General features: G+C 39.1%; 1 protein-coding gene across 1 annotated transcript in view; it reads left to right on the top strand.

Annotated features, from left to right (window-relative positions):
* ITGA9 (integrin subunit alpha 9) overlaps window positions 1–24,816 on the top strand; it is an 838,607-nt gene that overhangs the window by 267,472 nt on the left and 546,319 nt on the right. Inside the window, exon 13 of the mRNA XM_053714443.1 lies at window positions 10,224–10,269. Within this exon, the coding sequence (XP_053570418.1) occupies window positions 10,224–10,269 (46 nt within the window). The remainder of the gene's footprint in view (window positions 1–10,223; window positions 10,270–24,816) is intronic.

Below are 24,816 nucleotides of genomic sequence, written 5' to 3'. Positions count from 1 at the left end.
GTTAATATACCTTAATTTAGGTTGTTGCGATGTGGGGGGACGGCAGTTTAGGGGTTAATATAGTTTAATTTAGGTTGTTGCTATGTGGGGGTGGCAGTTTAGGTGTTAATAGGTTTAGTTAGTTTCAGCGATGTCGGGGAACTGCGGTTTAGAGGTTAATAGGTTTAGTTAGTGTTGGCGATGTTTGGGAAAGGTGTTTTAGGAGTTAATAGGTTTATTTAGTGTTTTAGTTAGTGTCGGCGATGTTGGAACTGCGGTTTAGGGGTTTATAGGTTTAGTTAGCGTTGGCGATGTGGGGGGACATGGGTTTAGGGGTTAATAGCTTTATTTAGTGTCGGCAATGTGGGCGGCGGTGGTTTTAGATCATTTTGTTTCAGCAATCGGTGGCATATTAGTTAAATAGTTTTTTCGGATCCTTTCGTTTTTTCTGATTCATTCTTTATTCATATGCATTATTCTATTCTAAACGTCAGAATAGAATAATGCATATGAATAAAGAATGGATCCGAAAAAACTAACGAGTCAGAAAAAACGATCTAACTTAACATAACTAATTTGCCGAAACATTTTTTTTTTAACTTAACTAAACTAATTTGCCAAAACAAAATTATTTATTTAATTAATGAAAATGAAACAAAATTTTTAGCGTTGCACATGTCTACCCTCAATCTTCTCTGCCTGTGTTTTTGGTTTGAGTTGTAACATGCAAATGCTAGTCTATATTTATTTAAAACAACAAATATTACCTTTTTGATTACAATACTGTACTATTTTTCTGATACAAAAGTATTAAAATGATATAAACCTACCTTTTGGTTACATATATAAGCTGTATTATGACATGTAAACATTGCCTAAATGACATAAGATATTATTGTTTACACTTGGTTCCATCCCCTCTCCAAACTATTCCAAAATACAAACTATTCCGAAATACAAACTATTCCGAAATACAAACCTTTTCCGGTCCCAAGCAGTTTGGATAAAGGGTTTTATACCTGTATACAAAAGCATTTTATAACCAGCTATGCACTCAGCCTTTGAGAATTGAAAACCTCACAATCATATAGATGGCATTGAGATATAGGGGCCCATTTATCAAGCTCAGGAGCTTGTTCTGGCGAGTCTTCACACTCGCCAGAAACAGCAGTTATGAAGCAGCGGTCTAAAGACCGTTGCTTCATAACCCTGTCCGCCTGCTCTGATGAGGCGGACAGTAATCGCCGGAAATCAACCCGATCGAGTACGATCGGGTTGATTGACACCCCCCTGCTGGCGTCCCATTGGCCGCGATTCTGCAGGGGGCGGCGTTGCACCAGCAGCTCTTGTGAGCTGCTGGTGCAATATTAAATGCGGAGAGCGTATTGCTCTCCTCATTCAGCGAGGTCTTGCAGACCTGATCCGCACTGTCGGATCAGGTCCGCAAGACCTTTGATAAATAGGCCCCTTAATCCCATCTGTACTGTCATTACTGATTTACGTGTTTTAGAATAAACATTAGTTTAACTGCAAAATATAATTTATCTAATTTTTAAGGATCTTTTTATTATTATTTTTGCTTGAAAAGATTAAGTAAACTCTGTTTATATATATATATATATATAGTGCAAAAGAAAATGCTCTAATACAAAGGGGTAAGACACATACGTAGTCAAAATCAGTTGTAGAGCAGCAATGCGCTACTGGAAGCTAGTTGAAGACATCTGGTGAGCTAATTAATAGTGTATTGGGTAGCCACCAATCATCAGCTAGCTCCCTTTAGTGCAATGCTGTTTCAGAGCCTTCTTATGTATGCTTTTCAACAAAGGATACCACAAGAACTACATCTGTTTGATAATAAAAATAAATTGAAATGTGCTCTATCTCATCTCAGTGGTTCTCAAGCAAAATTATCTTTAAGGGATACTAAACCCAATTTTTTTCTTTAATGATTCAGATAGAGCATGCGATTTAAAGCAACTTTCGATTTTACTCCTGTTATCAATTTTTCTTCATTTTCTTGCTCTCTTTATTTAAAAAGCAGGCATGTAAAGCTTAGGAGCTGGCCCATTTTTGGTTCTGAACCTGGGTTATGCTTACTTATTGGTTTGCTAAAAAGCCAATAAGCAAGCGCTATCTAGGGTCCTGAACACAAAATGGTCTAGTTCCTAAGCTTTACATTCCTGCTTTTTAAATAAAGATAACAAGAGAACTAAGAAAAATTGATAATAGGAGTAAATTAGAAAGTTGCTTAAAATTGCATGCTCTATCTGAATCATGAAAGAATCATGAAATCATGAAAGAATTTTGGGTTTATTATCCCTTTAAGTCCCGGTAAATTTTAGCCGGACTTGTCCAGGGCCCTATAGTGTATGTATGTGTGTGTATGTGTGTGTGTGTATATATATATATATATATATATATATATAAGCATAGGATAAAGAGACACAATACCGGACTGGTAGCCAAATGTCAGGGCGCATGCTCACATGCGCTTCCTCAGAGATCAGTGTCCAGGGCCCTATAGTGTATGTGTGTGTGTATATATATATATATATATTTGTGTGTATATATATATATATATATATATATATATATATATATGTGTGTGTGTGTGTGTGTGTGTGTGTGTATATATATATATTTATATATATATATATATATATATATGTGTGTGTTTGTGTGTGTATTTATGTATATGTGTGTGTATATATTTAATGCATTGGTGTCAGTAGGCTGGTATCAATTAACTGCGGTGCCCAGGTCCAGTCCTATCTGCTCCTTGTCCCGCGTTGTCCTCCCAATGAACTGCCGCTATATGTGCACAGAACACATGCAGATATGCACTGGCACTCTGACAGGCCTGCCCTGTATTTCTTATGTGTGGAGCAGCCTGTGACAGCTCACAGTGGGGACATTTCAGGTCGTGGGCCATGGTTCGGCTGTTGAGAAACCAGGCTCAATCTGAACTATGAAAGCTTCCTTTTGACTTTCCAGTTCCTTAAATGTATATAAGTATAAGCAACTCTATGTAACCATGTATATGTGTATATATGTATATGAGTTTGTAAGTATGTATGTAAATTAGTGTTTATGTATGTAGATAGATAGATAGATAGATAGATAGATAGATAGATAGATAGATAGATAGATAGATAGATAGATAGATAGATAGATAGATAGATAGATAGGTGTGTGTGTTATATGCAAGGATGTTTACTCACCTTGCAAAGGGGAAATGTCCCAGAAGACAGGATAGCACTCATGTGTGCAATTAAAAATCACTTTTATCAAATCCATTTAGTGCTAACATATAATTCTATATAATTGTCAAATGTTAAAAAATAAACATACAACTTTAATTAAATATTCCAAATAGAACCTGCCAATTTTGTTTTAATACTGCAAATGTCTATGTCATAATAGCAGAGACCCTTACCTGTCTATAAGTACAAAGGTAAAGGATTTGTCAAGCAATTGTGATCAATTAAATGTAACATACCACGGTAGTTAAAACTTCAGACTTTTTCCCCCCAGGAGTTTAATGTAAGAAGCAATTAAAAAAAAAATCATGACCCAGACCCACACTCCATGTCATAATGTTTCATTCTCTCTTCCATTAGTATGACCTGGTGTGATGCTGTAACAGTGCACATAATACACAGATGTCACAAGGGCTCCTTAGCAAAGCAATTATGAGCATCTGAAAATATCTATTAGTCTTTCTTATTTATAAGAGGTGCCACTAAAGAATGTAACACTAAGACTTACATGGTTCAAGGACAGTCAGTTACACATGAGTGTCTGTTGCTGATAATCAGCTTTTTTTTCCTACAAGAGCTAAAACAAGTTAATGCAAAACTTTATTTAAGAAAAAAAAAAAAAAAAAAAGAATTTTAAAAAAACAAAAACAAAAAAAAACAATAGTTATTTCTCCAACATAGGTGTGTCCGGTCCACGGCGTCATCCTTACTTGTGGGATATTCTCTTCCCCAACAGGAAATGGCAAAGAGCCCAGCAAAGCTGGTCACATGATCCCTCCTAGGCTCCGCCTACCCCAGTCATTCTCTTTGCCGTTGTACAGGCAACATCTCCACGGAGATGGCTTAGAGTTTTTTAGTGTTTAACTGTAGTTTTTTATTATTCAATCAAGAGTTTGTTATTTTGAAATAGTGCTGGTATGTACTATTTACTCAGAAACAGAAAAGAGATGAAGATTTCTGTTTGTATGAGGAAAATGATTTTAGCAACCGTAACTAAAATCCATGGCTGTTCCACACAGGACTGTTGAGAGCAATTAACTTCAGTTGGGGGAACAGTGTGCAGTCTCTTGCTGCTTGAGGTATGACACATTCTAACAAGACGATGTAATGCTGGAAGCTGTCATTTTCCCTATGGGATCCGGTAAGCCATATTTATTACGATCGTAAATAAGGGCTTTACAAGGGCTTATTTAGACTGTAGACTTTTCTGGGCTAAATCGATTCATTATTAGCACATATTTAGCCTTGAGGAATCATTTTATCTGGGTATTTTGATATAATAATATCGGCAGGCACTGTATTAGACACCTTATTTCTTAGGGGCTTTCCCAAAGCATAAGCAGAGTCTCATTTTCGCGCCGGTGTGGCGCACTTGTTTTTGAGAGGCATGGCATGCAGTCGCATGTGAGAGGAGCTCTGATACTTAGAAAAGACTTTCTGAAGGCGTCATTTGGTATCGTATTCCCCTTTGGGCTTGGTTGGGTCTCAGCAAAGCAGATACCAGGGACTGTAAAGGGGTTAAAGCTTATAACGGCTCCGGTTCCGTTATTTTAAGGGTTAAAGCTTCCAAATTTGGTGTGCAATATTTTTAAGGCTTTAAGACACTGTGGTGAAAATTTGGTGATTTTTGAACAATTCCTTCATGTTTTTTCGCAATTGCAGTAACAAAGTGTGTTCAGTTTAAAATTTAAAGTGACAGTAACGGTTTTATTTTAAAACGTTTTTTGTACTTTCTTATCAAGTTTATGCCTGTTTAACATGTCTGAACTACCAGATAGACTGTGTTCTGAATGTGGGGAAGCCAGAATTCCTATTCATTTAAATAAATGTGATTTATGTGATAATGACAATGATGCCCAAGATGATTCCTCAAGTGAGGGGAGTAAGCATGGTACTGCATCATTCCCTCCTTCGTCTACACGAGTCTTGCCCACTCAGGAGGCCCCTAGTACATCTAGCGCGCCAATACTCCTTACTATGCAACAATTAACGGCTGTAATGGATAATTCTGTCAAAAACATTTTAGCCAAAATGAACCCTTGTCAGCGTAAGCGTGGCTGCTCTGTTTTAGTTACTGAAGAGCATGACGACGCTGATATTAATATCTCTGAAGGGCCCCTAATCCAATTTGAGGGGGCCAGGGAGGTTTTGTCTGAGGGAGAAATTACTGATTCAGGGAACATTTCTCATCAGGCTGAATCTGATGTGATTACATTTAAATTTAAGTTGGAACATCTCCGCATTTTGCTTAAGGAGGTATTATCCACTCTGGATGATTGTGAAAAGTTGGTCATTCCAGAGAAACTATGTAAAATGGACAAGTTCCTAGAGGTGCCGGGGCTCCCAGAAGCTTTTCCTATACCCAAGCGGGTGGCGGACATTGTTAATAAAGAATGGGAAAGGCCCGGTATTCCTTTCGTCCCTCCCCCCATATTTAAAAAATTGTTTCCTATGGTCGACCCCAGAAAGGACTTATGGCAGTCAGTCCCCAAGGTCGAGGGAGCGGTTTCTACTTTAAACAAACGCACCACTATACCCATAGAGGATAGTTGTGCTTTCAAAGATCCTATGGGTAAAAAATTAGAAGGTTTGCTTAAAAAGATGTTTGTTCAGCAGGGTTACCTTCTACAACCCATTTCATGCATTGTCCCTGTCACTACAGCTGCATATTTCTGGTTTGATGAACTGATTAAGGTGCTCGATAGTGATTCTCCTCCTTATGAGGAGATTATGGACAGAATCAATGCTCTCAAATTGGCTAATTCTTTCACTCTAGACGCCACTTTGCAAGTGGCTAGGTTAGCGGCTAAGAATTCTGGGTTTGCTATTGTGGCGCGCAGAGCGCTTTGGTTGAAATCTTGGTCGGCTGATGCGTCTTCCAAGAACAAGTTACTAAACATTCCTTTCAAGGGGAAAACGCTGTTTGGCCCTGACTTGAAAGAGATTATCTCTGATATCACTGGGGGTAAGGGCCACGCCCTTCCTCAGGATAGGCCTTTCAAGGCAAAAAATAGACCTAATTTTCGTCCCTTTCGTAAAAACGGACCAGCCCAAAGTGCTACGTCCTCTAAGCAAGAGGGTAATACTTCTCAAGCCAAGCCAGCTTGGAGACCAATGCAAGGCTGGAACAAGGGAAAGCAGGCCAAGAAACCTGTCACTGCTACCAAGACAGCATGAAATACTGGCCCCCGATCCGGGACCGGATCTGGTGGGGGGCAGACTCTCTCTCTTCGCTCAGGCTTGGGCAAGAGATGTTCTGGATCCTTGGGCGCTAGAAATAGTCTCCCAGGGTTATCTTCTGGAATTCAAGGGACTTCCCCCAAGGGGGAGGTTCCACAGGTCTCAGTTGTCTTCAGACCACATAAAAAGACAGGCGTTCTTACATTGTGTAGAAGACCTGTTAAAAATGGGAGTGATTCATCCTGTTCCATTAAGAGAACAAGGGATGGGGTTCTACTCCAATCTGTTCATAGTTCCCAAAAAAGAGGGAACGTTCAGACCAATCTTAGATCTCAAGATCTTAAACAAATTTCTCAAGGTCCCATCGTTCAAGATGGAAACCATTCGAACTATCCTTCCTTCCATCCAGGAAGGTCAATTCATGACCACGGTGGATTTAAAGGATGCGTATCTACATATTCCTATCCACAAGGAACATCATCGGTTCCTAAGGTTTGCATTCCTGGACAAAGATTACCAGTTTGTGGCGCTTCCTTTCGGATTAGCCACTGCTCCAAGGATTTTCACAAAGGTACTAGGGTCCCTTCTAGCGGTACTAGACCAAGGGGCATTGCAGTAGTACCTTACCTGGACGACATTCTGATTCAAGCGTCGTCCCTCCCTCGAGCAAAGGCTCACACGGACATCGTCCTGGCCTTTCTCAGATCTCACGGCTGGAAAGTGAACGTGGAAAAGAGTTCTCTATCCCCGTCAACAAGGGTTCCCTTCTTGGGAACAATTATAGACTCCTCAGAAATGAGGATTTTTCTAACAGAGGCCAGAAAGACAAAACTTCTGGACTCTTGTCGGATACTTCATTCCGTTCCTCTTCCTTCCGTAGCTCAGTGCATGGAAGTGATCGGGTTGATGGTAGCGGCAATGGACATAGTTCCTTTTGCGCGCATTCATCTAAGACCATTACAACTGTGCATGCTCAGTCAGTGGAATGGGGACTATACAGACTTGTCTCCAAAGATACAAGTAAATCAGAGGACCAGAGACTCACTCCGTTGGTGGCTGTCCCTGGACAACCTGTCACGAGGGATGACATTCCGCAGACCAGAGTGGGTCATTGTCACGACCGACGCCAGTCTGATGGGCTGGGGCGCGGTCTGGGGATCCCTGAAAGCTCAGGGTCTTTGGTCTCGGGAAGAATCTCTTCTACCGATAAATATTCTGGAACTGAGAGCGATATTCAATGCTCTCAAGGCTTGGCCTCAGCTAGCGAGGACCAAGTTCATACGGTTTCAATCAGACAACATGACGACTGTTGCGTACATCAACCATCAGGGGGGAACAAGGAGTTCCCTAGCGATGGAAGAAGTGACCAAGATTATTCTATGGGCGGAGTCTCACTCCTGCCACCTGTCTGCTATCCACATCCCGGGAGTGGAAAATTGGGAAGCAGATTTTCTGAGTCGTCAGACATTGCATCCGGGGGAGTGGGAACTCCATCCGGAAATCTTTGCCCAAGTCACTCAACTATGGGGCATTCCAGACATGGATCTGATGGCCTCTCGTCAGAACTTCAAAGTTCCTTGCTACGGGTCCAGATCCAGGGATCCCAAGGCGGCTCTAGTGGATGCACTAGTAGCACCTTGGACCTTCAAACTAGCTTATGTGTTCCCGCCGTTTCCTCTCATCCCCAGGCTGGTAGCCAGGATCAATCCGGAGAGGGCGTCGGTGATCTTGATAGCTCCTGCGTGGCCACGCAGGACTTGGTATGCAGATCTGGTGAATATGTCATCGGCTCCACCTTGGAAGCTACCTTTGAGACGAGACCTTCTTGTTCAGGGTCCGTTCGAACATCCGAATCTGGTTTCACTCCAGCTGACTGCTTGGAGATTGAACGCTTGATTTTATCGAAGCGAGGTTTCTCAGATTCTGTTATCGATACTCTTGTTCAGGCCAGAAAGCCTGTAACTAGAAAGATTTACCACAAAATTTGGAAAAAATATATCTGTTGGTGTGAATCTAAAGGATTCCCTTGGGACAAGGTTAAGATTCCTAGGATTCTATCCTTCCTTCAAGAAGGATTGGAAAAAGGATTATCGGCAAGTTCCCTGAAGGGACAGATTTCTGCCTTGTCGGTGTTACTTCACAAAAAACTGGCAGCTGTGCCAGATGTTCAAGCCTTTGTTCAGGCTCTGGTTAGAATCAAGCCTGTTTACAAACCTTTGACTCCTCCTTGGAGTCTCAATTTAGTTCTTTCAGTTCTTCAGGGGGTTCCGTTTGAACCCTTACATTCCGTTGATATTAAGTTATTATCTTGGAAAGTTTTGTTTTTAGTTGCAATTTCTTCTGCTAGAAGAGTTTCAGAATTATCTGCTCTGCAGTGTTCTCCTCCTTATCTGGTGTTCCATGCAGATAAGGTGGTTTTACGTACTAAACCTGGTTTTCTTCCAAAAGTTGTTTCTAACAAAAACATTAAACAGGAGATTATCGTACCTTCTCTGTGTCCGAAACCAGTTTCAAAGAAGGAACGCTTGTTGCACAATTTGGATGTTGTTCGCGCTCTAAAATTCTATTTAGATGCTACAAAGGATTTTAGACAAACATCTTCCTTGTTTGTTGTTTATTCAGGTAAAAGGAGAGGTCAAAAAGCAACTTCTACCTCTCTCTCTTTTTGGATTAAAAGCATCATCAGATTGGCTTACGAGACTGCCGGACGGCAGCCTCCCGAAAGAATCACAGCTCATTCCACTAGGGCTGTGGCTTCCACATGGGCCTTCAAGAACGAGGCTTCTGTTGATCAGATATGTAGGGCAGCGACTTGGTCTTCACTGCACACTTTTACCAAATTTTACAAGTTTGATACTTTTGCTTCTTCTGAGGCTATTTTTGGGAGAAAGGTTTTGCAAGCCGTGGTGCCTTCCATTTAGGTGACCTGATTTGCTCCCTCCCTTCATCCGTGTCCTAAAGCTTTGGTATTGGTTCCCACAAGTAAGGATGACGCCGTGGACCGGACACACCTATGTTGGAGAAAACAGAATTTATGTTTACCTGATAAATTTCTTTCTCCAACGGTGTGTCCGGTCCACGGCCCGCCCTGGTTTTTTAATCAGGTCTGATAATTTATTTTCTTTAACTACAGTCACCACGGTACCATATGGTTTCTCCTATGCTATTATTCCTCCTTAACGTCGGTCGAATGACTGGGGTAGGCGGAGCCTAGGAGGGATCATGTGACCAGCTTTGCTGGGCTCTTTGCCATTTCCTGTTGGGGAAGAGAATATCCCACAAGTAAGGATGACGCCGTGGACCGGACACACCGTTGGAGAAAGAAATTTATCAGGTAAACATAAATTCTGTTTTTTATTGTTTTTTAGGTGACAAATACACTTGTTCAAATATGAAATGACATTATTCACGTTATGTGTTTATAAAATAAGTATACTAATATTTTATAGAATATACTTTTATTGTTGAGCTATATACTATATATATCTTTTTTTCCATTAAAAAAAAACAACTAAAACAAACAACTATAATACATTTCAAAACTTTCTATTTTAAGTGGTTGAGAGAAAATGAGTGTAACGCCCAATTAATTCATATATGTTCATATACTCAATAGAATGTTTTTAAGTGTATTATCATGATATGAATTATCACCTCCTTTCACCCTAAGACACAAAAAACACTTCTAGAAAAGTCACAGTTGCTAAAGTGACAAATGAGCCACTTAACAGCCTGAATAGGTCAAGTAGATTTTATCTCTTCACATAACACATTTTTATGACCAATCATTTCGTCTTTCAGATTTGACCATTGGGGCGTTCATGTCAAACAGTGTGGTCCTATTAAGGTGAGATAAATCACTATATTTCTTTTTTCTTTCACTTTCTTCATATTTAACAGAATATTAATGCTTTCGTTGTTTGACTGGATAAAAATGTTATAGATTTTTTAAAGGGGATGTTCCATAAATCAGCTAACAATTCAGAGACAACCATTTCTTGTGTCATTGCTTATAGATGATTCAGTGGGATTAGAAAGTATATATGTGATAATGTAGGAATTGAAAATGTTGGAAATGTTTTCGTCTCTGTAGATCTCTGTAAAAAATGAGTGAAGCTAACATATTATGTAAAATGTAATCAGAACACCTTGGCTTGCCTGCTTTTATGTTGTTGGATTTTATTGATGAACTTGCTGTTCTAAAACCTACTCAGATTGGTTGTCACATACTATGTAGGCGGAGCCTAGCTTGTCTGCCTGTGCTGTTTGCATTTGCTGATTTTACCTGTATAAATAATAACCAAACTTTGGCGTTTGTTCTACACACAAATCAATGCTTAAACACAGGCAAAATCTTGTTCAGTTTCAGTCATTCTGCCTTGTTATATGCACCTCAGACAGACACCTTTGTTTTTCATTTCAATGAGTCATTAATGAAGAAAACTAGAGGATTTGGAATACTGTTTGATAGTGACAGAATAAGACATTTTATTTATGTCAAATGGTAAAATTAAAGGGATACTAAACCCAAATTTTTTTCTTTAATGATTTAGATAGAGCATGCAATTTTAAGTAACTTTCTAATTTACTTGTTCCCTTGCTACCTTTATTTAAAAAGCAGGAATGTAAAGCTTAGAAACCGGACCATTTTTTGTTCAGAACCTGGGTTATGTTTACTTATTGGTGGCTAAATGTAGCCACCAATAAGCAAGCGCTATCCTGGTGCTGAACCTAAAATAGGCCAGCTCCTAAGCTTTACATTCCTGCTTTTAAAATAAAGATAGCAAGAGAATCATGAAAGAAAAATATGGGTGTAGTATCCCTTTAAACACAAGCAAAATCTTGTCCAGTTTCAGTCATTCTGCCTTGTATATACACCTCAGAAAGACACCTTTGGTTCTCATTCCATAATTAAGAAAACTAGAGAATTTGGAAAATTGTGTGATAGTGATAGAAGAACAAATTGTATTCATGTTGAATGGTAGAATTAAGTGCTATAAAGGTAGCCGCCCTATGTGTCTTGCTGTAATGGGCTTTGTGTTTATAGAAGAAACTGCGTCAGAGATCAGTGAAGCATTATTTAAAAGGACACGAAACACAATTTTTTCTTTCATTATTCAGACAGAGCATGCAATTATATAACTATTGTCCCCACAAATGTGTTTCATTCTATTTGTATCCTTTGTTGAAAAGTATACCTAGGTAGGCTCAAGAGCTGCTGATCAGTGGCTGCACATATATGCATATTGTCATTGGGTTTCAGATTGCTCCCAGTAGGTCATTACTGCTTCTTCAACAAAGGATACCTAGATAATGAAGTAAATTAGATAGTAGAAGTTATTTGGAAAGTTGCTTAAATTTGTATGTTCTATTTGAATCCTGAAATAATTTTTTTTTTTTTACGTTTCATGTCCCTTTAAGGCCAATTCATTTGAATCCATAATATACTAGTATAGTTTTAGACATAGACAAGACTTGACTTGGCCTTAAAAAGTCTTTCATCTCATGATGTACCATGTGAGTTTCATTTCAGTAGCTTTCACAAACACTCATTTCATTTAGAACTATGGTAACAACATTGGAATTACATTTAGTAATACTGATTTATAATACTAATTGCTGGAAAAATGCACAAATTGGGCATCACAAGGAAGAGTTCAGGAAAGAGGCAGAGTTTAAAAGTGGCATTTTGTATATGTAGAAAACTCAATCTAAACCACAGATAATGCCTATAAATTAATATTAATATTACTCTAAAACCACAAATCTGCTCATTCAGTGACTGTGAGTATCTTATGTTTTTTTGTTTTTTTAAACCCCTTTCTGTAAATACAAAACATCCATTTCTAGTGCTGAAAGCTTGACGTTCGGAAGACCCAGACATATTACTGTTTACTCATACGTCATCAGTCGCTTTTGAACTGTGCTTTAAACTCTGTTTACCAGTTCTACACCATTTGATTTCCTTTGCAAGGGACCAAAACATTTCTAGAAAGGCCATGAACTGCATTAGTAATACTCATGAGATCACTACTGGGAGGATGGCTTCTGTATTTTTTTTTTTTATTTGCCCCTTTGTCCAGCAAAAACAAACAATTAGGAAAATTGAGTTTCTTTAAGTATCCATATCCTCTGGAGAAAAAACAATTGGAGAGGAGCCAGATTCTGTCATTGATATATTAACCTTATTTCATATGCTGAAAAACAAAACAGCTGCTACATTAGATTATTTACAATGTGCACTGTAGTGTTGATCATGATAAAACATAATCATAAAAGCAAAAGAAATTACATTTTTATAGCTACTCTGTGTTTCTATTATGCTATACTTGTCTCATAAATGTCCCAACTGCTAGCTGACAACTGTAAGATGCAAACAAACCCCCCCTTTTTTATGTTTTATTGAGGTTTTCAAAGCATACAGTATATATATATATATATATAATTCAATTTCAATTATTCTCAAGAGACATGTTACAGTAGATTAAAGATCCAGAATAAACAAATAAGAACATATTACACAGTAGTCCTCATATTACCTGAAAAAAATATTTACCCTAGCATCAAATATCATAACAATGAATTAACGTGCCTCCAGCTTGTAGACAAATCAAAAAAATAATCTTGTAAGTTTCATTAGCAGTGATTAAACTATTAATCTACATCATAAATTAAGTTATAGAAGTGAAACCTCATTTTTATTTATTTTCTCTAGTATCTGTTCCCCTTAGATCAAATATGGTCATCCGTGGATCTAGTTACTCAAATAAATCAATATAGAGGAATTAGTAGATAAAATAAGGGATGGAATATCAATGGCCAAAATAATGAAACAAATATATGATAAGTATCCGGGAAAAGTTCTATGGAATCTGCGTTCCTTTGTTTAACCAGTAAACAAAAACTAAGGGAGGGCGGAGCTAAAATTGCGGGAATTGTAGTCACAGGGCGGTAGGAGAAATGAAACATGATGTCTTATACCAATAAATTGCTAGGCTAGTGTCTATCAGACGTTAGCTTAATCTATAAAGGAAAGGGTTCTGAAGCTAGTAGGAATAATACAAATGTTGAGTGCATAGGTATAGACAATCTAGAACCAACCATAATGCTTTACAGGGAGGTTGAGGTAAATCAACTTAGGCACCCACTAACTCTCCAGGTATTAGTAGCAGGCTGGTGCATTTGAAAAATAGAAGGGCATATAGAGCACCCAGTAAATCATATAAGATAAACAATATAAACAGTGAGTCCTATAAACAGAGACATATTATCGAGAGCATAACAAACACAAACATGGATTTATACCACAGAGCTAGTGATGGATGCTTATGAATAAAAAAATATAAAAAAATATAACTATAAGTCTTACCACACATAACTGTCAGTACTAAGTGCATAGGTGTTCTTAGTCAGCCATCCCCTATACCGTTGTCATTGTGTCCTCAGCTGTTAACAAAAGACCCCAGAAGTTCAGCTATGTGTAAGCTAAGTCCTTGGTCTATGCTATTAGAAGGGACCAATCAAAAGAATAAGTTTGTTTGTGCATCATAATAGAGATATGTCCCATTGCCTCGGCCGCCACAACATATTGTTTAGATTGAATATATTAGCACAAACAAGCAAAATAATTGTATATAATATAACTAGGATCCAAATGTCAAAATCCCTATATATATGGTAGTATTGTACACCAAGGGGAGAAGCTTCACAAGTAATGTATATTCTCCATCCAAAAATCTTAGCAATAGTGAGCCTTTGCCAATCTAATTGCTAGGTAGTAATCTGAGTCAAAGGGGCTGCTACCAACGTATATGGTATTGGATTGTGGAACTGTAGCTGTAAAAAGTTGTCTCTAAAGAAAGTACTTACAAACTAATATCCATTGTGATAAACACATACACTGGAGAAAACATTCTTGCATTTAGTCTCATATTGTACTGAGCTGAGTAAGCAAATAAAATTAAATAAATCAAACGTCATAGTAATAACCAGCAAATCAATATAGCCTTTCAAAATTAGGGCACATTATGGATATCATTTAGTAATATACTTTGACCTCATGAAATAAAATTAAATTAGCGAGGGCACATCACAACAGGTTAGGATTACAAACATGGAAATCTTTAATTTATAACTAGCAAACCACATGAGAACACCATTTTTTAGCTTTCTAGTTCTTCAATCAGCGTTCCAAAGGGAACAGTACAAGTCTCAGGATGAAGAGTTCGTCTGCTATGTAGGCAAACTCCCAACAACACAAAAAAAAAACAGACCGCTAGTACTGGACTACCCTATTAGCCGTCTCTCCATTGTTAGGGAAGGGCCCTCTGGGGCACATGAGCATAGTCTCTCTTTTACCTTCACTCCAAGAGCACCATTCTGGGAGACCTTAGATTGATCTCCTTCCTCAAGTAGCAGCCACCCTGGACCTCAGTGGTTAAACATGGGAGGGTACTCACCACTTGTTAGGGCCATGTTGCCGCACAACTCCTGGAGAAGAGACAAGGTAGGCAAGAGCAGGGGTTCACCATATTGTAGATAGGGATTAGAGTACGGCATCAGCTTTTGTATGTGGGATTTCAGCGGTTGGGTAAAATGCAGCTCATACCGGGTCATAGCAGCATCCCAAGGGACATCCGACACATCCGATAACCAGGTGCTCCACATAGGTGAGTACCTGTCGACTTGTACCAGGGTGTCTCCGCTGCATCCAATCTTGTAGTAAGGGGGAGGTTCGAGGTCATCACAAATATTACCCTCATAAGGGTCATGTAGCTTCTCTCTGGTTATATGGTAGCGGTTAGTGGTTCCCTCTCAAACACTTTTATAAGTGTCTGCTTTAATTGTGAGAAGTGGACCTCTAGTATACTCAAGATTTCCATCTCCCACAAAGTCATCGCCATCTTGGATTGATCAAGTTTCTCAATCCCTATATGATCAATCCTATCGTAGCACCAGATCAAGTGGCACCCGGGCTCGTCCTTGGAGTATGCTATGTTGCTGGGACTCGTCTCTAAATAGATTTGAACTATGAAAAAGGTCAAGTAGGTCCCTTTTTAGTTTATCTAGAGCCGGAAGCTCTAAACAGATGCGACTGTCCGCTACGGCTGTTAGCTCCGCCCCCCAAAAAACCTTTTCTTTTTAAAGGGCTATTAAACCAAAAATTTTTCTTTTACGATTTGGATAGACCATAGTATTTTTTTAAAATGTATTACTTTACTTATTTTATTTTTATTGAGATCCAAAACAAGTTACATAGATGTGTAGAACAAATGCAAGTAGTCATATACATAAGGATATATGGATATGCGAATTTGCACATTCATCAGTTATAACATTGACAATGCTACAACTTGAGTAATCAAGATACAGAATGTTATAGAATTGACCTTGCATTCTATTGGCTGATCCAATCAGCCAATCGGATTGAACTTCAATCCGATTGGCTGATTAAATCAACCAATCTGATTTTTCCTACCTTAATTCGGATTGGCTGATAGAATCCTATCAGCCAATCGGAATTCGAGGGACGCCATCTTGGATGACGTCATTTAAAGGACCAGCCATTCGTCGGGTAGTCGTCGGCCTAGAAGGATGTTCCGCGCCGGAGGTCTTCAAGATGGAGCCGTTCCTCGTCGGATGGATGAAGATAGAAGATGCCGCTTGGATGAAGATGTCTGCCGGTCCGGATGTCCTCTTCTGCCCCATCGGATGACCACTGGTGCCCGGCTGGGTGAAAACGGCTCAAGGTAAGGTGATCTTAAATGGGGTAGTGTTAGTTTATTGTAAGGGGGGATCGGGTGGGTTTTAGAGTAGGGGTGTGTAGGTGGTGGGTTGTAATGTTGGGGAGGGTATTGTATTTCTTTTTTTTACAGGTAAAAAAGCTGATTACTTTGGGGCAATGCCCCGCAAAAAGCCCTTTTAAGGGCTGGTAAAAGAGCTGATTACTTTGGGGCAATGCGCCGCAAAAGGCCCTTTTAAGGGCTATTTGTAATTTAGTGTAGGGTAGGCAATTTTATTATTTTGGGGGGCTTTTTTATTTTATTAGGGGGATTAGATTAGGTGTAATTAGTTTAAAATATTGTAATTTCTTTTTTATTTTCTGTAATTTAGTGTTTTTTTTTCCGTAATTTAGTTTATTTAATTTAATTGAATTGAATTATAGGTAGTTTAGGTAATTAATTTAATTATAGAGTAGTGTTAGGTGTAATTGTAACTTAGGTTAGGGTTTATTTTACAGGTACTTTTGTATTTATTTTAGCTAGGTAGTTATTAAATAGTTAATAACTATTTAATAACTATTGTGCCTAGTTAAAATAAATGCAAACTTGCCTGTAAAATAAAAATAAATCCTAAAATAGCTACAATGTTATATATATATATATATATATATATATATATATATATATATATATATATATATATACTATTAGTTATATTGTAGCTATCTTAGGGTTTATTTTATAGGTAAGTATTTAGTTTTAAATAGGAATAATTTATTTAATTATAGTAATTTTATTTAGATTTATTAAAAATAGATTTAAGTTAGGGGGGTGTTAAAGGTTAGGGTTAGACTTAGGTTTAGGGTTTAATACATTTAATATAGTAGCGGTGACGTTGGGGGCAGCAGATTAGGGGTTAATAATTGTAGGTAGGTGGCGGTGATGTTAGGGACGGCAGATTAGGGGTTAATAACAAATTTTATAGTGTTTGCGAGGCGGGAGTGCGGCGGTTTAGGGGTTAATACATTTATTATAGTGGCGGCGATGTCCGGTCGGCAGACTAGGGGTTAATAATTGTAGTTAGGTGGCGGGGAAGTTGGGGGCAGCAGATTAGGGGTTAATAAATATAATGTAGGTGTCGGCGATGTTAGGGGCAGCAGATTAGGGGTTCATAGGTATAATGTAGGTGTCGGCGATGTCCGGTCGGCAGATTAGGGGTTAAATAATTTTATTATAGTGTTTGCGATGTGGGGGGGCCTTGGTTTAGGGGTTAATAGGTAGTTTATGGGTGTTAGTGTACTTTTTAGCACTTTAGTTAAGAGCTTTATGTTCCGGCGTTAGCCCATAAAACTCTTAACTACTGACTTTTATATGCGGTAGGAGTTTTGGAGGTAGAGGCTGTACCGCTCAAGGTAAGGTGATCTTCAATGAGGCAGAGTTAATTTTTTGTAAGGGGGGATCGGGTGGGTTTTAGAGTAGGGGTGTGTAGGTGGTGGGTTGTAATGTTGGGGAGGGTATTGTATTTCTTTTTTTACAGGTAAAAAAGCTGATTACTTTGGGGCAATGCCCCGCAAAAAGCCCTTTTAAGGGCTGGTAAAAGAGCTGATTACTTTGGGGCAATGCGCCGCAAAAGGCCCTTTTAAGGGCTATTTGTAATTTAGTGTAGGGTAGGCAATTTTATTATTTTGGGGGGCTTTTTTATTTTATTAGGGGGATTAGATTAGGTGTAATTAGTTTAAAATATTGTAATTTCTTTTTTATTTTCTGTAATTTAGTGTTTTTTTTTCCGTAATTTAGTTTATTTAATTGAATTGAATTGAATTATAGGTAGTTTAGGTAATTAATTTAATTATAGAGTAGTGTTAGGTGTAATTGTAACTTAGGTTAGGGTTTATTTTACAGGTACTTTTGTATTTATTTTAGCTAGGTAGTTATTAAATAGTTAATAACTATTTAATAACTATTGTGCCTAGTTAAAATAAATACAAACTTGCCTGTAAAATAAAAATAAATCCTAAAATAGCTACAATGTTATATATATATATATATATATACTATTAGTTATATTGTAGCTATCTTAGACCTAGATTTGGAGTTTGGCGGTAGCCGTGAAAACCAGCGTTAGAGGCTCCTAACGCTGGTTTTAGGCTACCGCCGGTATTTAGAGTCACTCAAAATAGGGTCTAATGCTCACTTTTCAGCCGCGACTTTTCCATACCGCAGATCCCCTTACGTCAATTGCGTATCCTATCTTTTCAATGGGATCTTTCTAACTCCGGTATTTAGAGTCGTTTCTGAAGTGAGCGTTAGACATCTAACGACAAAACTCCAGCCGCAGGAAAAAAGTCAGTAGTTAAGAGCTTTCTGGGCTAACGCCGGTTCATAAAGCTCTTAACTACTGTGCTCTAAAGTACACTAACACCCATAAACTACCTATGTACCCCTAAACCGAGGTCCCCCCACATTGCCGCCACTCGATTAAAATTTTTTAACCCCTAATCTGCCGACCGCCACCTACGTTATCCTTATGTACCCCTAATCTGCTGCCCCTAACACCGCCGACCCCTGTATTATATTTATTAACCCCTAATCTGCCCCCCACAATGTCGCCGCCAGCTACCTACACTTATTAACCCCTAATCTGCCGTCCGCACGCCGCCGCCAGCTACATTATCCCTATGTACCCCTAATCTGCTGCCCCTAACACCGCCGACCCCTATATTATATTTATTAACCCCTAATCTGCCCCCCACAACGTCGCCTCCACCTGCCTACACTTATTAACCCCTAATCTGCCGAGCGGACCTGAGCGCTATTATAATAAAGTTATTAACCCCTAATCCGCCTCACTAACCCTATAATAAATAGTATTAACCCCTAATCTGCCCTCCCTAACATCGCCGACACCTAACTTCAATTATTAACCCCTAATCTGCCGACCGGAGCTCACCGCTATTCTAATAAATGTATTAACCCCTAAAGCTAAGTCTAACCCTAACACTAACACCCCCCTAAGTTAAATATAATTTAAATCTAACAAAATTAATTAACTCTTATTAAATAAATTATTCCTATTTAAAGCTAAATACTTACCTGTAAAATAAATCCTAATATAGCTACAATATAAATTATAATTATATTATAGCTATTTTAGGATTTATATTTATTTTACAGGTAACTTTGTATTTATTTTAACCAGGTACAATAGCTATTAAATAGTTAAGAACTATTTAATAGCTAAAATAGTTAAAATAATTACAAATTTACCTGTAAAAGAAATCCTAACCTAAGTTACAAATAAACCTAACACTACACTATGAATAAATTAATTAAATAAACTACCTACAATTACCTACAATTAACCTAACACTACACTATCAATAAATTAATTAAATACAATTGCTACAAATAAATACAATTAAATAAACTAGCTAAAGTACAAAAAATAAAAAAGAACTAAGTTACAAAAAATAAAAAAATATTTACAAACATAATAAAAATATTACAACAATTTTAAACTAATTACACCTACTCTAAGCCCCCTAATAAAATAACAAAGCCCCCCAAAATAAAAAAATGCCCTACCCTATTCTAAATTACTACAGTTCAAAGCTCTTTTACCTTACCAGCCCTGAACAGGGCCCTTTGCGGGGCATGTCCCAAGAAATACAGCTCTTTTGCCTGTAAAAAAAAACATACAATACCCAAGCCCCCCAACATTACAACCCACCACCCACATACCCCTAATCTAACCCAAACCCCCCTTAAATAAACCTAACACTAAGCCCTTGAAGATCATCCTACCTTGTCTTCACCATACCAGGTTCACCGATCGGTCCAGAAGAGCTCCTCCGATGTCCTGATCCAAGCCCAAGCGGGGGGCTGAAGAGGTCCATGATCCGGCTGAAGTCTTCATCCAAGCGGGGCAGAAGAGTTCTTCCATCCGATTGAAGTCTTCATCCAAGCGGCATCCATCCGGAGCGAAGCGGCAGCATCCTGAAGACCTCCACCGCGGAACATCCATCCTGGCCGACGACTGAATGACGAATGACGGTTCCTTTAAATGACGTCATCCAAGATGGCGTCCCTCGAATTCCGATTGGCTGATAGGATTCTATCAGCCAATCGGAATTAAGGTAGGAATATTCTGATTGGCTGATGGAATCAGCCAATCAGAATCAAGTTCAATCCGATTGGCTGATCCAATCAGCCAATCAGATTGAGCTCGCATTCTATTGGCTGATCGGAACAGCCAATAGAATGCAAGCTCAATCTGATTGGCTGATTGGATCAGCCAATCGGATTGAACTTGATTCTGATTGGCTGATTCCATCAGCCAATCAGAATATTCCTACCTTAATTCCGATTGGCTGAATTTGAGGGACACCATCTTAGATGACGTCATTTAAAGGAACCGTCATTCGTCGTTCAGTCGTCGGCCAGGATGGATGTTCCGCGGTGGAGGTCTTCAGGATGCTGCCGCTTCGCTCCGGATGGATGCCGCTTGGATGAAGACTTCAATCGGATGGAAGAACTCTTCTGCCCCGCTTGGATAAAGACTTCAGCTGGATCATGGACCTCTTCAGCCCCCCGCTTGGGCTTGGATCAGGACATCGGAGGAGCTCTTCTGGACCGATCGGTGAACCTGGTATGGTGAAGACAAGGTAGGATGATCTTCAGGGGCTTAGTGTTAGGTTTATTTAAGGGGGGTTTGGGTTAGATTAGGGGTATGTGGGTGGTGGGTTGTAATGTTGGGGGGCTTGGGTATTGTATGTTTTTTTTTACAGGCAAAAGAGCTGTATTTCTTGGGGCATGCCCCGCAAAGGGCCCTGTTCAGGGCTGGTAAGGTAAAAGAGCTTTGAACTGTAGTAATTTAGAATAGGGTAGGGCATTTTTTTATTTTGGGGGGCTTTGTTATTTTATTAGGGGGCTTAGAGTAGGTGTAATTAGTTTAAAATTGTTGTAATATTTTTATTATGTTTGTAAATATTTTTTTATTTTTTGTAACTTAGTTCTTTTTTATTTTTTGTACTTTAGCTAGTTTATTTAACCCCTTAATGACCACAGCACTTTTCCATTTTCTGTCCGTTTGGGACCAAGGCTATTTTTACATTTTTGCGGTGTTTGTGTTTAGCTGTAATTTTCCTCTTACTCATTTACTGTACCCACACATATTATATACCGTTTTTCTCGCCATTAAATGGACTTTCAAAATATACCATTATTTTCATCATATCTTATAATTTACTATAAAAAATATTATAAAATATGAGGAAAAAATGGAAAAAAACACACTTTTTCTAACTTTGACCCCCAAAATCTGTTACACATCTACAACCACCAAAAAACACCCATGCTAAATAGTTTCTAAATTTTGTCCTGAGTTTAGAAATACCCAATGTTTACATGTTCTTTGCTTTTTTTGCAAGTTATAGGGCCATAAATACAAGTAGCACTTTGCCATTTCCAAACCACTTTTTTTCAAATTAGCGCTAGTTACATTGGGACACTAATATCTTTCAGGAATCTCTGAATATCCATTGACATGTATATATTTTTTTTTAGAAGACATCCCAAAGTATTTATCTAGGCCCATTTTGGTATATTTCATGCCACCATTTCACCGCCGAATGCGATCAAATAAAAAATGTTTTTTACTTTTTCACAAATTTTTTCACAAACTTTAGGTTTCTCACTGAAATTATTTACAAACAACTCATGAAATTATGGAATAAATGGTTGCAAATGCTTCTCTGGGATCCCCTTTGTTCATAAATAGCAGACATATATGGCTTTGGCTTTGATTTTTGGTAATTAGAAGGCTGCTAAATGCCACTGCGCACCACACGTGTATTATGCCCAGCAGTGAATGGGTTAATTAGGGAGCATGTAGGGAGCTTCTAGGGTTAATTTTAGCTCTAGTGTAGTGTAGTAGACAACCCCAAGTATTGATCTAGGCCCATTTTGGTATTTTTCATGCCACCATTTCACCGCCAAAAGCAATCAAATAAAAAAAAATTGTTCACTTTTTCAAACTTTAGGTTTTTCACTAAAATTATTTACAAACAGCTTGTGCAATTATGGCACAAATGGTTTTAAATGCTTCTCTGGGATCCCCTTTGTTCAGAAATAGCAGACATATATGGCTTTGGCGTTGCTTTTTGGTAATTATAAGGCCGCTAAATGCTGCTGCGCATCACATGTGTATTATGGCCAGCAGTGAAGGGGTTAATTAGGTAGTTTGTAGGGAGCTTGCAGGGTTAATTTTAGCTTTAGTGTAGAGATCAGACTCCCCCCTGATCCCTCCCAAACAGCACTCTTCCCTCCCCCACCCCACAATTGTCCCCGCCATCTTAAGTACTGGCAGAAAGTCTGCCAGTACTAAAATAAAAGGTATAAAAATTTTTTTTATTTTTTTTAAGCATATTTACATATGCTGCTATGTAGGGTCCCCCCTTAGCCCCCAACCTCCCTGATCCCCCCAAAATAGCTCCCTAACCCTCCCCCTCTGCCTTATTGGGGCCATCTTGGGTACTGGCAGCTGTCTGCCAGTACCCAGTTTGCAAATAAAAATGTTTATTTTTTATTTTTTATTATTTGTTTCTGTAGTGTAGCTTCCCCCCCACAGTCCAATACCCCACCAGCCAAACCGATCACCAAAATAAACATATTAACCCCTTTGATCCCCACTTCTAGCAAAAAAACTTTCTGTAGCGTAGTGGTTCCCACCCGCTCCCTCCCCGTGCACGCGCCCGCCCGGCCTCCCCGTGCACGTGCGCGCGTCCGTGCGCGTCCCCCCGGTCGTCCCCGCCCCCGATCCCGCCCCCCTCCGCATCACAAAGGCCATCGATGGCCGCCACCCACCTCCCACACCGGCTCCCACCCACCAACGAACGTAGCCGTTAATGTCCGGTGCAGAGAGGGCCACAGAGTGGCTCTCTCTGCACCGAATGGCTACAAATGGTTATTGCAGGATGCCTCGATATCGAGGCATCACTGCAATAACCGGAAAGCAGCTGGAAGCGAGCAGGATCGCTTCCAGCTGCTTTCCACACCGAGGACGTGCAGGGTACGTCCTCAGGCGTTAACTGCCTTTTTTTTGAGGACGTACCCTGCACGTCCTCGGTCATTAAGGGGTTAATTGTATTTATTTGTAGCAATTGTATTTAATTAATTTATTGATAGTGTAGTGTTAGGTTAATTGTAGGTAATTGTAGGTAGTTTATTTAATTAATTTATTCATAGTGTAGTGTTAGGTTTATTTGTAACTTAGGTTAGGATTTCTTTTACAGGTAAATTTGTAATTATTTTAACTATTTTAGCTATTAAATAGTTCTTAACTATTTAATAGCTATTGTACCTGGTTAAAATAAATACAAAGTTACCTGTAAAATAAATATAAATCCTAAAATAGCTATAATATAATTATAATTTATATTGTAGCTATATTAGGATTTATTTTACAGGTAAGTATTTAGCTTTAAATAGGAATAATTTATTTAATAAGAGTTAATTAATTTCGTTAGATTTAAATTATATTTAACTTAGGGGGGTGTTAGTGTTAGGGTTAGACTTAGCTTTAGGGGTTAATACATTTATTAGAATAGCGGTGAGCTCCGGTCGGCAGATTAGGGGTTAATAATTGAAGTTAGGTGTCGGCGATGTTAGGGAGGGCAGATTAGGGGTTAATACTATTTATTATAGGGTTAGTGAGGCGGATTAGGGGTTAATAACTTTATTATAATAGCGGTGCGGTGCGGTCGGCAGATTAGGGGTTAATAAGTGTAGGCAGGTGGAGGCGACGTTGTGGGGGGCAGATTAGGGGTTAATAAATATAATATAGGGGTCGGCGATGTTAGGGCAGCAGATTAGGGGTACATAGGGATAATGTAAGTAGCGGCGGTTTACGGAGCGGCAGATTAGGGGTTAATAATAATATGCAGGGGTCAGCGATAGCGGGTGCGCCAGAATAGGGGTTAATAAGTGTAATGCTAGGGGTGTTTAGACTCGGGGTACATGTTAGAGTGTTAAGTGCAGACGTAGGAAGGGTTACCGCATAGCAAACAATGGGGCTGCGTTAGGAGCTGAACGCGGCTTTTTTGCAGGTGTTAGGTTTTTTTTCAGCTCAAACAGCCCCATTGTTTCCTATGGGAGAATCGTGCACGAGCACGTTTTTGAGGCTGGCCGCGTCCGTAAGCAACTCTGGTATCGAGAGTTGAAGCTGCGTTAAAAATGCTCTACGCTCCTTTTTTGGAGCCTAACGCAGCCTTTATGTGGACTCTCGATACCAGAGTTATTTTTATGGTGCGGCCAGTAAAACGCGGGCGTTAGTTTTTCGGGTCGTTACCGACAAAACTCCAAATCTAGCCGTTAGGGTTTATTTTATAGGTAAGATCTTGATAAAGGCTTTTCGCCTAAACATGTTGACAGAGCCATATCGTGCACGTCAAACTGAAAAATAAACTGGGGATACGAGAGGAGAAGGACAACTGTGCCTTACCGGTGAAATAATACCGGACGTGCTGTATTTCCAAACCGGAGGAACAAACATAGGAGAACGGACATACAGCCCCCACCACTAAGACCGGATACCGAGGCTTGGATTGGATTGTGATCGCTAAGCAACTTTAAATCTTATGTGCATATAACTTGCACTTATCTTGTAAGTGTAT

This window comes from Bombina bombina, chromosome 5 (assembly GCF_027579735.1).
Source record: "Bombina bombina isolate aBomBom1 chromosome 5, aBomBom1.pri, whole genome shotgun sequence".
Classification (NCBI taxonomy): Eukaryota; Metazoa; Chordata; class Amphibia; order Anura; family Bombinatoridae; genus Bombina; species Bombina bombina.
The sequence above is the reverse complement of the archived record's forward strand: the minus strand, read 5'-3'. Positions and strand labels throughout refer to the sequence as shown.